The following is a 14,320-nucleotide window of genomic DNA, read 5'->3' as shown; positions in this document are numbered from 1 at the left end:
ACATGTAAGAGTTCGATGTCAACCCCAGTGCACGAGGAGACGCCCAACTCCACTCCAGAAAGCGGTTCACCGAGAGCTGATTCCTCCACCCTCTTCATAGGCGAACAAGACGAAGAAGAAGCCACTTGTCACACTCGCACAAACGCAGGTGACGCAGACGAAGGAAACGACACTGCTTTGATCCCTCCCCACGCTTGTTCGGTAATTCCGGCTAGTCTGCAGGAAACACCTGCGTCAGAAGCATCTTGCCTCGACCTGAAGAGAACCTGCGTGCTTTTGCTAGTCGCTGCTGAAGCCGGGATTCCCGAAGTAGATCTTGGTGACTTCCCGACTTCGAAGCTCCAAGAGGAGGAAAGAGAAGAGAAAAAAGGAGAGGGAGAAACGAGCGCAGTCCCAATGAGGAGCAGAGTTGACGTGCATACTGTAGTCCTCGAAGGCTTTTCGGGTGAGTCCCATTTAGAACTATATTGTTAATCAAACTAACTACAACAAAAATATGATGGAAACCTGACATGAGGCTAAAAAATAAATCAGTTTCATAAATAAATGGGACTTAAAGGAAAGGGAAGGTATGTGAAAGAGGAGAGAAGAGGAGGGAGAGAGAGAGAGAGAGAGAGAGAGAGGGAGAGGGAGAGGGAGAGGGAGAGGGAGAGGGAGGGAGAGAGAGAGAGAGAGAGAGAGAGAGAGAGAGAGAGAGAGAGAGAGAGAGAGAGAGAGAGAGAGAGAGAGAGAAAAGAAAAAGGAGTTAAATAACAACGAAAAAAGATACATAATCTGTTGCTTATTATGTATTGTACAGAAGTACGAGTCTAAGTATCGCATACTCAGAATTACTTACGAAAAGACAAAATCTAGAAACATGAGGGACATCTATTAGCATCTATGACAAATACTGGTTCATTATACAACATAAAACTTAAGCCAGATACTCTTAGATTTTTTAAAAATAATACCCATTCAGGTGAGTGCCCGCAAAGTTTTCGTGAATACATATCACAACCGTTGTCATGTCTGTATATTAGTATATCTAATATACATATATATATGTATATATGTATATATATACATACATACATTCATACATACATACATACATATATATATATATATATATATATGGGGGGGGCACACGAATATACATATATATATATATATATATTCGTGTGCGTGCGTGCGTGCATGTGTGTGTGTGTGTGTGTGTGTGCATGCGTGCGTGCGTGCGTGCGTGCGTGCGTGCGTGCGTGTGTGTGTGCGCGCGCATTTACCATGTAGAAAGAATAAATAAGTGTACATTTATAAAAACCGCTTTCTTCACGCTCGACAACAGATTTCGATACTATTCTTGAAACCCTCCCAATACGCAAAGTCTAAGTAAGCACTCATATTGACCTTGCCAGCACCATCCCGAAACAGCCTGCCTTCAAAATCCCCGGGTTCGATTTTTTTTTTCCCGCAAACCGCACAGCCCGTTGGTGAAAATTTAGTAGTATTTTTCAAACATTCCCATGAACCTCTTAACCTCCTGCAAACTGTCGCTAGTCCATATCTTTTCCAAGTTTTGACCGAAAAAGGGACAGAATCTCCACAACTATTACGCAAGTTTAGTCACTGATATGTTATCTTCAGTCCTGTAGCTACCTCCATGTTACCAAGTTAAAACTTTCTAAATTCTTTTTTCGCTCAACCTGAAGTAATCGAATATATTTCTCTCTCTTCTTCACCTGATGTTTTCATTTGCTCTTCACAGTCGCACCTGGAACTTGCCAATTAAAAGATTATGGTCATACGCCATGTGACTGAATTTATTTCAAAGAGTGGTCAATAAATAATAATGGTGGTAATGATGGTGGTGGTGATGATAGTAACGATGATAATAATAATGATAATAACAATAGTAATAACAGTAATAGTATGATAATAATAATAACAATAACAATAATAATAGTAATAATAATAATAGTAATAATGACAATAATAACATCAATAATAATAATGATAGTAAAAAATATAGTAACAACAATAATAATAATGATAGTAGAAAATATAATAACAATAATAGTAATAATGATGATAATGATAATAATAGTAATAATAACAACAATAATAATAATAATAATAATAATAATAAATATATTAATAATAATAATAATAATAATAATAATAATAATAATAATAATAATAATAATAATAATAATAATAATAATAATAATAATAATAATAACAACAACAACAACAATTATAACTGATAATAACAGTAATCTAAAGTACCACTGCCAATCAAAGTCATTGTAAATTTTTTTTTTTAATCTTGGGAAACAAATTCACATAAATTTTAGTACGCACTTTGATGGATTAGTAAACATAGGCACCTTCACTAGCAGTAGAATTCCACAGAAAGAGATAGATGGTGAAGTAGGCAGTGAGAGAAAATGGACAGAGATTAACGTGTGGAACTGATAAGCAGAGGAGCAGATGATGCAATGGACAGCACGCCGGCGATTTTTGGGGAGCGAAAAATAAGCTTATAAGATAACTTTCTATCTGTCTGTCTTCTGTCTGTCCATCTATCTATCTATCTGTCTGTCTGTATGTTTATCTATCTATCTGTCTATCTACCTCTGTCAGTCTATATGTCCATCTATCTACCTATCTATCTATGTATAAAAGGTATGAATGAGAATGAAGATCTTCACAATACAAGAGATGTATTTGACCGGTTTAGATTATATCTGACAAAGATATAATTGAAACCGGTCAAATATATCTCTTGTATTGTGAAGATATTCATCCTCATTCATACCTTTTCTACATTAGTCAACACGAATGCGGTTCATCTATCTATCTATCTATTCATCTATCTATCCAACTATTATCTCCCCTTGTAAGTACACTCAGCAGAAGTGCCTGAAGCTGTGTTCGCTAACTATGACGCAATAGCCGATGATCTTGCGTCCACAAACATAAATTTTGATAAAACTAAGAGAAAATCCTGCGAAACTCTCTCATAGAATAGGAAATACAAATCCGAGTCGTGAATTTAGTAATATCATGCATTTTTCGCTTATATTTTTTCAGGAAAAAGGGTATTAAAATGCGGGGATATATTTTCCAAAGATGTAGTCTGCTGTTTACACCGAGTTGACACATCGGTGAAACGGCTCTGAGCTCTTGCAACTTTTAATGCCTCCTGATTGGTTAATGTAGCAGCTAGATCTTATTTAGACGGTAAATATAAAGTCTTGTTTCTGGTAGTCGCAGTATGTGTTGAAGGAAGGAGTACTTTTGAGTGTTTGATTAGGAAATATGACGTCTAAGTTACAGAAACACGAAAGGAAATGACGGTGTAACTTCTTAATAAGATAAACGGAATAAAATTAAAAAGCTGTAGTTTGGACCGACAGAATAAGTTTTTAGGAATGATAGCATACCATTTAATATAAGAAAATGACTCAATCTCTGCATTTCCTTGAGGAAAGAAGCCATACGTCAGAAATATATAGCCTAGTTAAGCTTATTGGGTCAATATGTAGAAGAGGGTAGTGGGTTACTTTTGAAACAATTTTGATATTTTTCTGCATGAAATCCCATGCTTTCAGCGATTCAAGGCATTGTTCCTTGAGCAAATGAATCGTTGAAGAGATAGGATCATCTCCATCGACAATCTTGATTTGATAGTCCCAATAGCAGGGGAGGGCTTGAAGTATATCAGGGAAATTATGGGGTAAAACAGGACCGTGGTTGTTATACAAAATGTCCTAACCCAACATCCAACCTAACCTAACACCGGGGTATATATTCTCTAGCCAGGGGGCTCTGGGCCCTGGACCCCCGTGCTAATATACAACTAGCCAGGGGGCTATGCCCCCTGGACCCCCATACTGATATATATGCTTAGCCAGGGGGCTACGCCCCCTGGACCCCTGTGGTAGTATATGCATCTAGAATTTTGCACACATATTGCCTTAGAAGAGCTTTGTCTTGGTTTGTCTTGTTCTATCATATCATGTAGATTTTATTACCATATACTACATATTGTCCAGCTTATTGTAACATAAGTTGTTACTTACATTTTGTACATATTCAGTACAGGATATAATTACTTTGTATTGACTCCAGAGTGTGTACAATTTTTGTAGATTTTTTTTGTTTTCTAAATAGGAAATTTTGAAGTGATTTTCTTGAATAAGTCTACATCATTAAGCCAATAATTATAGGTAAAGTTTTTGGTAAGGTCTAGTGAGGAAAGACATATTTGTGTGTTACTCTGGGCCTAAAGAGTTGTCAGGCATTTGAGTCCTCATCCTGGTAACTGTGATATGGCTTCAGAAAGTGATAGGGCATCGCTTGTTGCTGTTAACCAATTACCGATGGGTGAAATGTTTTCTTTTTTAACTACACTCTGGATATTAATGGCAACGAGCTGACTTTGAGTGTGGGAGTCTGGTTCATCAAGCCGACCCCCCGGCTTGTAGCACTTTGGTGCATCACCACGGCATATAGCCAGACTCCATAGATTGAGTGGTTTGTTATGACGCCTCAGCGCGTGACCTGTTGGGAAGGGGTTAATATTGTCTGTGATGTGAATATCATAATAGCAGTTATTCATTGGTAAATATACAGAATAAGGCTGTATGTATATATATATATATATATATATATATATATATATATGTATATATATATATATATATATATATATATATATATATATATATATATATGTATATATATATGTATATATATATATATATATATGTATATATATATGTATATATATATATGTATATATATGTATATATATGTATATATATATGTATATATATGTATATATATGTATATATATGTATATATATGTATATATATGTATATATATATGTATATATATGTATATATATGTATATATATATGTATATATATGTATATATATGTATATATATATGTATATATATGTATATATATATATATATGTATATATATATGTATATATATGTATATATATATATGTATATATGTATATATATATGTATATATATATATGTATATATGTATATATATGTATATATATATGTATATATATGTATATATATATATATATATATATATATATATATATATATATATATATATATATATATATATATATTTTTTTTTTTTTTTTTTTTTTTTTTTTTTTTTTTTTTGTCTATTTTCTCTTTTATGAATGAGTGTTTACAAGTTATTAAAAACAATGAAAACCTGAAAATCCAGTATATTTACAATTCCAGCAGTTTAGCATAAATTTTCCTTAGAATAAGATGTACATTTCGTTTTTTTTCATAAAATGGATAAATATATATTTTGATAAAGAGTAAATTAAAATTCTTAATTTGAATTAATATGCAGTATTTGACTCAAATATTAGAAGATGGTTTCAGAATACCCTAGTATGTGATTTTCTATCTGTTTGCTTATATTGTTAGGTCAATTTGACAGAAACTGTGTGTATGATCATTATGCATTGTGTGGATATGCAGTTCTATTGTCACTTCTGATTTGTTGTTGGTGATTCTTTTGTAATAATTATATTCTGTATTTATTCATCTTTGGTCAAACATGCACCAGAATATTAGAGTAGGTCCCTAAGGCTATCATTATATATACATTTTTTTTTACATTGTCAAAGACGTACAACTTATAAGCCTTTCTTTAGAAATGGAAAATTTGTGGCATAATTTTCTCTTCCTTACTTTTTCTTGATTTTTCTTGATTTTTCTTCCTTTTTTTCTCAGTTCCATCTCATTATCTTTGTCCTGTGCAAGCATACAAGTGCGTCAGTGTCCTCTCCCCGTTAGTTATAGCTCCCTCCTTTGTTTCAGAGATGTCGCAGACAAAAGGTGAACGTGGAGCTGCGGAGAAGGCAGAGGGTATGGACACCCAGCGTGCCCTCCTCTCTCTCGTTGCTATATTCTTAGTGTCCTTCAGTGCTCTTGCATTCGTATACACAAACTTCCCACAGATGGATCCGTAAGTTGGTCTCAGACTGAAGTTATTTTTGTTATATGAGAAGTTTTGAAGTTTTCTCTTGTTCTTGTACTGCTTTTAAGGTTTGGGAAAGCATGAATTGCTGATTGTATTTCATCAAGTATAGATATTTGTTGTTGTTGTTGTTATTATATTTATTTATTGACTTTCTTACAGGGAAGAGTATCAGTATATAAAGCTACCAACAGATATTGAGGATGCCAAGAACTTAGGTCGTGTACTGTCACACTACAAGAACAGATATTACCTGGAAGTGTTAGCTGGAGTCTTTGTAACTTACATATTGTATCCTTTTTAAAAGTGCAAATGTTTGAAATGAATAACTGACATTTTAATGAACTGCCTAAGTTGGATTTCAGATGTATCTCTATATGTATGTTTGTAAGTATATGTATGTACATATATGTATACATATGTGTGTGTGTGTGTGTGTGTGTGTGTGTGTGTGTGTGTGTGTGTGTGTGTGTGTGTGTGTGAGTGCGAGTGCGAGTGCGAGTGCGAGTGCGAGTGCGAGTGCGAGTGCGAGTGCGAGTGCGAGTGCGAGTGCGAGTGCGAGTGCGAGTGCGAGTGCGAGTGCGAGTGCGAGTGCGAGTGCGAGTGCGAGTGCGAGTGAGTGTGTGTGTGTGTGTGTGTGGGGGGGGGGGGTGTTCATATATTTTCAATAAAATTTTATTAATCTATTTCCTCCTTAATGTAAATATCAGCTTACAAACCTTTGCCATTCCTGGTTCCATCTTCTTATCCATTCTCTCAGGTAAGTTGCAAAATTGTAAAGAGTTATATCTATAAAGGAAATCTTTGTGAATTGAACCTATATTTTGATTTGCAGAAACAGTAATCCCCATTAAATTATAAGATCGGATTAGATAAATTAAAGTATAAATAAATGGCTTATATAATTTGCTGCTCAGTTTGCATAAAAATAATAATGCAATAAATTCTGTAGCACTTGGTCAACAATATAGATAATGTGTTTTATGTGATGTGATTGGAAAGATTTTGTGTCATCATTATTTTTTTTAGGAAACAAGACTACCTGAAAGAAGTAACTGAAACATCTATTGCTTTTTTGTTTTTTTTGTTTTTTCTGAATCTTGTGGAAAGTTTTTACAAATATGTCAGTCATATATCTATATACAGTACAAGTGTATTCCTAATTGTGACTTGGATATTTTTAGTACTGTATATAATACATGGACAGATATGTAACAGTTATGTTCATTGAGTTCTTTGCAAATTGTGACTTTCAACATTTGAATATTGTTGGAAAAACGTTTTTATTTTTGATAGGGGGAAAGGGACACAGTCCTTGCTGGGCTGAATCTTCTATCATATTTCTTGGGTGAATTTTATAAGGAAAATTTCTGTTTGCTGTTTTTGATATTGTTTGATCCATGTATGAGATTTCTGATCTTCAGTGAGAGTCGCACACAAAACATACTTTGGAAACTGTACCATGAAGTGCTTTATCCCATGATTGCACAGAGCTTCACAGACACAGCAGAATAAGCCTTAGACACTTATTGGTGTTGTACCACATCTGTAACAATAAGATAAGTAAAAATATTGTGAGCTTGTTTATTAACAGCAGCATGTATTTCCTTAGGTTTCCTCTTCAGGTGGGAAATAGCACTGCTACTTATCTGCTTCTGCTCGGCTACTGGTGCTTCCTTCTGCTACCTGCTCTCTTACCTAGCAGGCAGACCTGCTGTCCTTAAATATATGCCAGAACGCACAAAGTCTTGGCAAGAAAAGGTGAGCTATGCAAAGGGAAGGCATGAAAGTTGAATACACTTGTATTTTTCTTATTTTGATTAATATATACTCCAGTCTTTATAATTATATTTTTTATGTATTAGTAGGGCAAAAGTAAATTCATAATGGAATATTTAGTTGTACAATTATTTTCTGGGATATCATCATTGAAAATGAGTTTTTCTTATATGTAGTACTTTAAGTTTGCATGCTGTCACAATTCTTCAACAATCTACAACTGTTATTGTGAATACATGTATTTTTCTGAGTGACTGCAGAACCTTATTTAATCCACAGGTTGACAAGCAGAGGGATAATTTACTCTTCTACATCATCTTCTTACGCATCACGCCTTTCCTTCCAAATTGGTTCATCAACATCACCAGTCCCGTTATTAATGTGCCTCTGATGCCATTTTGGTTTGGAACTTTTCTAGGTAAGATTAAGAACCTGTTCCTCATGAAGGGTATGTGCTCGTGCTTAATGTTAGGAATTTAGTTGACAAATGTGACGACTGAAAAGATGAGAATAGAATCAAGTGCTCTTGTCTCTTGCAGGTGTTGCCCCACCAAGTATACTGGCAGTACAAGCAGGTACTACTTTATATGAACTAACTTCTTCCAGGGATGCCTTTTCCTTAACTTCTGTGGTGAGTTTAATTATCGGTTATGTTGTTTGTAGCCCACTCATCCACCCATCCAAGTATCTCTATTATCTGAACAGAATATACTGTGATAATTGTTGAAAAAAGTATGAATGAGGGTAAAAGGTTTCAATTTTTATAATTTTTGTGAGAAAGGAAATGGAAATGTCAGTAACTGGTCTCACCTTGTGAATATATCCACATTCACTCATATTTCTTTTTTTAAAAATCTATTCATCTTAGTCTATAGAGTATTCCAGTTATAATGTCTTATTTTAGGTAATTTATCTGCCCAACCCTCAGTCTCTTTCTAGATTATCTATCCATCTATATGTTTGTCTACCTTTTCCACTTTTACTCATAATGCTACTATATTTATTGGTAATAGGGTCTACAAAAATTGTTGGTAATAGATTTGACGACTGAGATTAGAAACTGGGAAAAAGAATGTTTAAAAGGTACATACAGATCGTGGATGAAAAAACAGCAACAAAAGGCTCATTGTTGTTATGGGGAGGCTTAAGGACAGAGACTAATGATCATTGTTGGTGATCTCCCCTCCCTTTGGTCTCAGTGCTTGGCTCAACCAATTGCATGTCTTTTCTTCTCCTTTCCTTTTCCTTCTCTTTCTTTTCTTCTCCTTTTTTCCTTTTCCTTCTCTTTCATCCCCAAATCCCTTGCTTCTTGTTGTCATGGGGGGCTTAGGAGACAAAGATTGGGGCCCAATGTAGGAGACCACCCCTACTTTGGACCTCAGCCTTCACCTTAACTAATTTTGCATGGTCTTTTCTTCTCCCCCTTTCCTTTCCTTCTCTTCTTCATCATCCCCTTCTTCTGTCCACTTCCTAAGGTGTGAGAGCCAAGCTGAAAGGATCAAAGGCTGACTTTGTGTCAGTCATGAATGGCCTCCAGGAGCCATGGGCATGGTTTTCCCTTGGTTAATTGTCTAGCCCTTACCCCTCATGGGGGTCAGGAGGGGTAGACTGTTTCATCTCCCCATTTATCTCAGGCTCACCATGGCCAATAATGAAGATGTTTTACCCTTATTAGGGGCATTAAGGCTTGCCCCTTCATCAACTAATCTATCTGAATTTGATTTCTTTGGTTTTCCGACCACGGCTCCGACTGATACTAATACCCCTCGTCGATGATTGCTATCAACTCTATCCATTTTGAATCATCCACCCAAGACATTACTCAACCTTCAGAATACACCCCTTCCTCTCTCCCAACATCTACCACTCCATCTACTACTACACAGTTTTCATTGTCTACCCCCACCCCCCTTATTACTATTCTTCATCCATATTATCCTCCTCCCAATAGCACTACCTCTCTCCATACCACCCCATCTTCCTCCTGCCCACATCCTTCTACTGCTTCCACCTCTGTAAACCTTTTGAGAACCTTTTTTGGCCCAGCCAAGTGGGATCAATTCTTTGTGAGTCCCCTGCAGCCCCATGCTCTGACAATATCCTTCTCTTCCAACAATGTCTCCAAAAACAAGTAGGCAAAGTTTCCTTTCACAGTCATTCTGATTATTCACGCCTTGTCACAGTTACATTTGAGTCCCAAGAATCATACATTATCTACCCTGACTGACCTCACTGGTAAACCTATGCCTACCCAACCTTACTCCTCCCAGAATACTTGTACTGGAACTGCTTCTGTCTCTCCAACTGACTGTCCTCTTCTACAAGAAGGACAGGTCAGATTGTGAAAACGACTGCCACTGCATCATAGTGACGACAATCCTCGCCACTATGATGCAGTGGCAGTCCAGTGCTACACCATTCTTCCTAGAGGCCAATATAAGTCCTACACAAGTATTGCCAAGATTAGCTTCCAAAGACATGATCTTCCCTGTGAAGTTTATATTGGTGGAAGTGGAGTGTCCTGCCCTATCCAACCATATTGACCTCTTCCACGTCAGTGTCAGAAATGTTTGCATTTAGGCCACCCAGCCAAATACTATCATTCCACAGCCTGCTGCCCTCTATGTGTCCAACCTGGCCATGACCGTTCAAATTGCTCTGCTCAGTCACACATATGTGCTAATTGTGGTGGCTCTCATAATGTATATTATATGAGCCCTGCCTCCAAGCTTGAATTTGAAGTAGCAGTTCTCAGATTCAAACTAGGCTTCACTCTATGTGAGGCCAGTCAAAAAGCACGTTGACAAGGTTTTTCTCTTTCTACCTATTCGAAAACTGTACTTCGTTCCACTCCCCTCCCTTCTCAAGAAGTTTCAGCATCTCCCCCACCATCTCTTCTATCTACCCTGAACCAACTTATCTCTACTACCTCACTATTACCAGTCAAATTCCTTTTCCAGTCTAAATCCAGATATTCCAATCTCTACCACGTCCTCAGTGCCTACCCCTCCCCTCCTTCTCACTCTACCTGTCACACCAGACAACCTAAATGTTCCAATCCATCTTCTCCTACCACATGCTCTTCTACACCCACCTCTCCCTCTGCTCCTCGGACATCTATTCCCTCTTCTCCTCCACATAAGAAAATCTTTGTTTCTCAGACCTCCCCACCCAACTCCCCTCCAAAAACTCTTGAAGACATCCAGAAGTTCCCAAACATGACTCAGGGGAATGATCCACTTCCTTGTCCACCCTGTAATCCCTTAATTTGCTCTACATTCAAAGATATCCATCCTCCTCCTCAAGTTCCCCTTACCCCTCTTCCTCCTACTCATCCAAAAAACACTCCATCACCAATCCCTCTTCCTTCCCTAGTATCCTTATCACCATTTAGATGCTCATCTGACTCCCTAAAGTTAAAACAATGTCTTTCTGTAGATCCCTTTCCTCCTGGCATTCTTCCCGATACTTCACCACCATCCCCTTTTCCCTTACGTCATTCTCAGGATTCCTTTCCTACTTCTATGATATCATTTCTTACCATATTACCACTTGTTTCATAACAGCTCTTTTGCAGTTTTCCCATACAGTGTTACTCTCCCTTCCTCAGACACTTTATTAGGGGCATTGAGGCTTGTCCCTTTATCAGTTAGGCTTACTGACTTTAACTTTTCTGACTTGGCAACCCTTGGTTCTCCTTTGATTATGACTCTGAACACTGATACTACTATCTCCTCTTCAGTACCTGTTTTTAGCTCAGTGCATGCCAAGTCGCGCACCCAAGTCATTACTTAACCTTCAGGAAGACATTCCTTCCTCTCCCAACATCCTCCACTCCATCTCCACATCCTCCACAGTCTTCTTGATTTGCAGTGAATTCCCTCCTCCCATATTACTACTCTTCATCCATATTATCCATCCCCTCACTCAACATCACTCCCTCTTCCTCCCATCCTCGTCCTTCAACTACTTCCACCTCTTCAAATCTTTTGAGTACTCTTCTTAGACGAGCTAAGTGGAGTCAATTTTTTGTCCCCTGTAGCCCCTTACTCTAACAATACCCTCCTCTTCTAACATTGTCCCCCAAAACAAGTGGGCAAAGTTTACTTCTGCAGCCAGTCTAATCGTTCACATCTTGTCACAGTTACATCTGATCCAAGGTCATGTATTGTCTACCCTGACTGCCCACACTGGCATATCTATTCCTGCCTAGCCTCACTCCTCCCTTAATAATTGTACTGGAAGTGCTTCCATCTCCTCAGATGATTGCCCTGTCTATGATAGGGAGTGGTCAGACTGTAAAAACAACTTGCTTGCCTGCCTCATTGACTATGATGTACTATCAATACAGTGCTATACTATTCCTGCAGAGACTGCGGAAAGTCCACCAGTATTGGAAAGAGTACCTTCCATAGCCATGACCTCCTTATTGCAATTTATATTGGTTGAGGGTCCTGCCCTGTCTAACCATATCAACCCCATATCAATGTTAGAAATGCTGGCTTTAAGGCCACCCTGCCAAGTACTCTCACTCCACAGTCTACTGCCTTCTATGTTCCCAATTTAACCATGATCATTTAAACTGTCCTACACAGTCATTCTCATGTACCAGTTATGGTGGCTTCCATAATGTATTTATAGGGGTTGCCCTACCTAGAAGTTTGAATCTGAGGTAACAGTCTGCAGATTTAAACTTGGCCTCACTTTACAGGAAGCCAAATAGGAAGCATGCCAAAGAGGTTTTACTCTTGTTTCCTACATTTGTGCTGTCCTTTGTTCTGCCCTTCCCCTTCCCCTACTCCTTACAATTTTGCCCCCTCCCTCTCCCAGTCAAATTCTTTTGCCATTCTAAACCCAGACACTCAAATCTCTACCCCTCCTCCTTCTCACTGTACCCATCACATCAGACAATATAAATATTCCAGCTACCTCTTCCTCTGCTCCTCAGATGTGGATCCCCTCTTCTCCCCCTCATAAGAAGACCTTCATTTCTCAGATCTCCCCAACCAACTCCCTTTCAGAAACTTTGTGGATATTCAAAAACATCCGATCACGACCCCCCATACTTTCCTATATGACTAGTGCTATATGACCTTTGATGTTCAGCATATTTAATTGCTTTTTAACCAATAACCTGAAGTCATTTTCTTAACTACAGAAGTTAAGATTTTCTTTTTGTGATATGTTGTACTTCTACAACAATGATGTATGTATGAATATTTTCATTTGTAGAAGAAATTATACTCTTCCATTTCTGCTTCTTCAGTTCTTTGGTTTCTTACGTTGCTAATTAGATTACAAATTTTATGGAGTTTTGAAATAAAGAAAGGGGAATGGAAAAAGAAAATAGGAAAAATCTGATGCCATTGTCATTTTTTTTGGAGAAGAAAAAAATAAAAGATAAGGAAAAAAGTGGGAGATTCTGGTATGTTATAATACTACAGATAAACAATTACTGATATGATTTTTTTTTCTTTCTTTCTTTTTTCACAAGAAAAAATATATCACATTTGAGAGCATATTTTGGTGTGGTTTAGTCTGTTACTACAGAAATAAAATTTAGAAATGGCTAACCCAATTTTTTGGTATAAAGGAATACAAAAGTAAACAAAGTAAGTTTGCTTTGTTTGCTTTTTAAACATTACTATCTAGTAAATATGTCTGAAAGAATGTTGATATTATAGTCACCATACATTATCAAAAGATAGCATGTACTCAATATTTTCATTTTTTCAGGTACTATTGGGTCTAGCAGCCTGCCTCTCCCTTGTGCCAATCCTCCTAAAGAATCGCCTACGAGAGAAGTTTGACTAGGGCCTGCTACCTTCCTTGGGTCCAGTGTGGAGGTCAAAAAAGCACCGAAAACAAGCCAAGAAATCTGCCGAGAAGTCCGTTTCCTCCTTGTCTCCATGTTCATCAGAAAGGGGCGGTCGAAACAAGAGGGTCAGGAGGGCCTTTGTCCTCCTTTCGCGGAGACGGGTAGTCAGGCAGCCAGCTGTGGGAGAGGCCAGTCAACCTGGACCAGCCGTCCTGCAGCATCATTCGGCTGCTGTGTCACCCGTACACTTGGCAGAGTACAGTGAAGAGCCCAGTGTGGAAATGGTGATCATTGTCCACTCAGGGCACTGAATTTGGTTTTTATTTCTTTTAATCTGTAGTTCAGTTTATTTGTATTCAGATATAAATTTGAAGTTAATGGGAGATTGAAGTTTCTACCTACAGTAACTTCTTTAGATTTTTATTTTTAAAGAGTAGTGAAGTTCACCATTTTTCTTTCTTTCATAGACTAGGAGAGATTGGAGTCAAATGTGATGTGTATATCAAAGTATCACCATTTTCATGAATGGATGAGAGCTGTGGTTAATGAATGTAACTCATGTCTGATTGTATGTTATCTGACATCTCTCCCATTATATCTGAATGTTCAATAATGTATGTGTAATGTTTGTATGGACAGCAATGTCTGTCAGAGCAGTTATGTACCTTCACTAGGAAAAATAATAAATGTACACAAATATACCATAAA

The 14,320-nt window shown here is 37.3% G+C and overlaps 1 protein-coding gene across 1 annotated transcript in view; it reads left to right on the top strand.

The window, feature by feature from the left end:
* Positions 1-14,320, top strand: part of LOC125032445 (transmembrane protein 41B-like) — a 14,415-nt gene extending 95 nt beyond the window's left edge. Inside the window, exons 1-8 of the mRNA XM_047623571.1 lie at positions 1-445; positions 5,856-6,003; positions 6,178-6,306; positions 6,726-6,775; positions 7,628-7,776; positions 8,074-8,212; positions 8,334-8,425; positions 13,531-14,320. The exon at positions 1-445 is cut by the window's left edge and continues 95 nt beyond it. Coding sequence (XP_047479527.1) covers positions 16-445; positions 5,856-6,003; positions 6,178-6,306; positions 6,726-6,775; positions 7,628-7,776; positions 8,074-8,212; positions 8,334-8,425; positions 13,531-13,608 — 1,215 coding nt within the window. The 5' untranslated portion in view covers positions 1-15 and the 3' untranslated portion in view covers positions 13,609-14,320. The remainder of the gene's footprint in view (positions 446-5,855; positions 6,004-6,177; positions 6,307-6,725; positions 6,776-7,627; positions 7,777-8,073; positions 8,213-8,333; positions 8,426-13,530) is intronic.

This window comes from Penaeus chinensis, chromosome 14 (genome assembly GCF_019202785.1).
Source record: "Penaeus chinensis breed Huanghai No. 1 chromosome 14, ASM1920278v2, whole genome shotgun sequence".
In the NCBI taxonomy this organism is placed as follows: Eukaryota; Metazoa; Arthropoda; class Malacostraca; order Decapoda; family Penaeidae; genus Penaeus; species Penaeus chinensis.
This window is presented reverse-complemented; position numbering and strand designations above follow the sequence as displayed.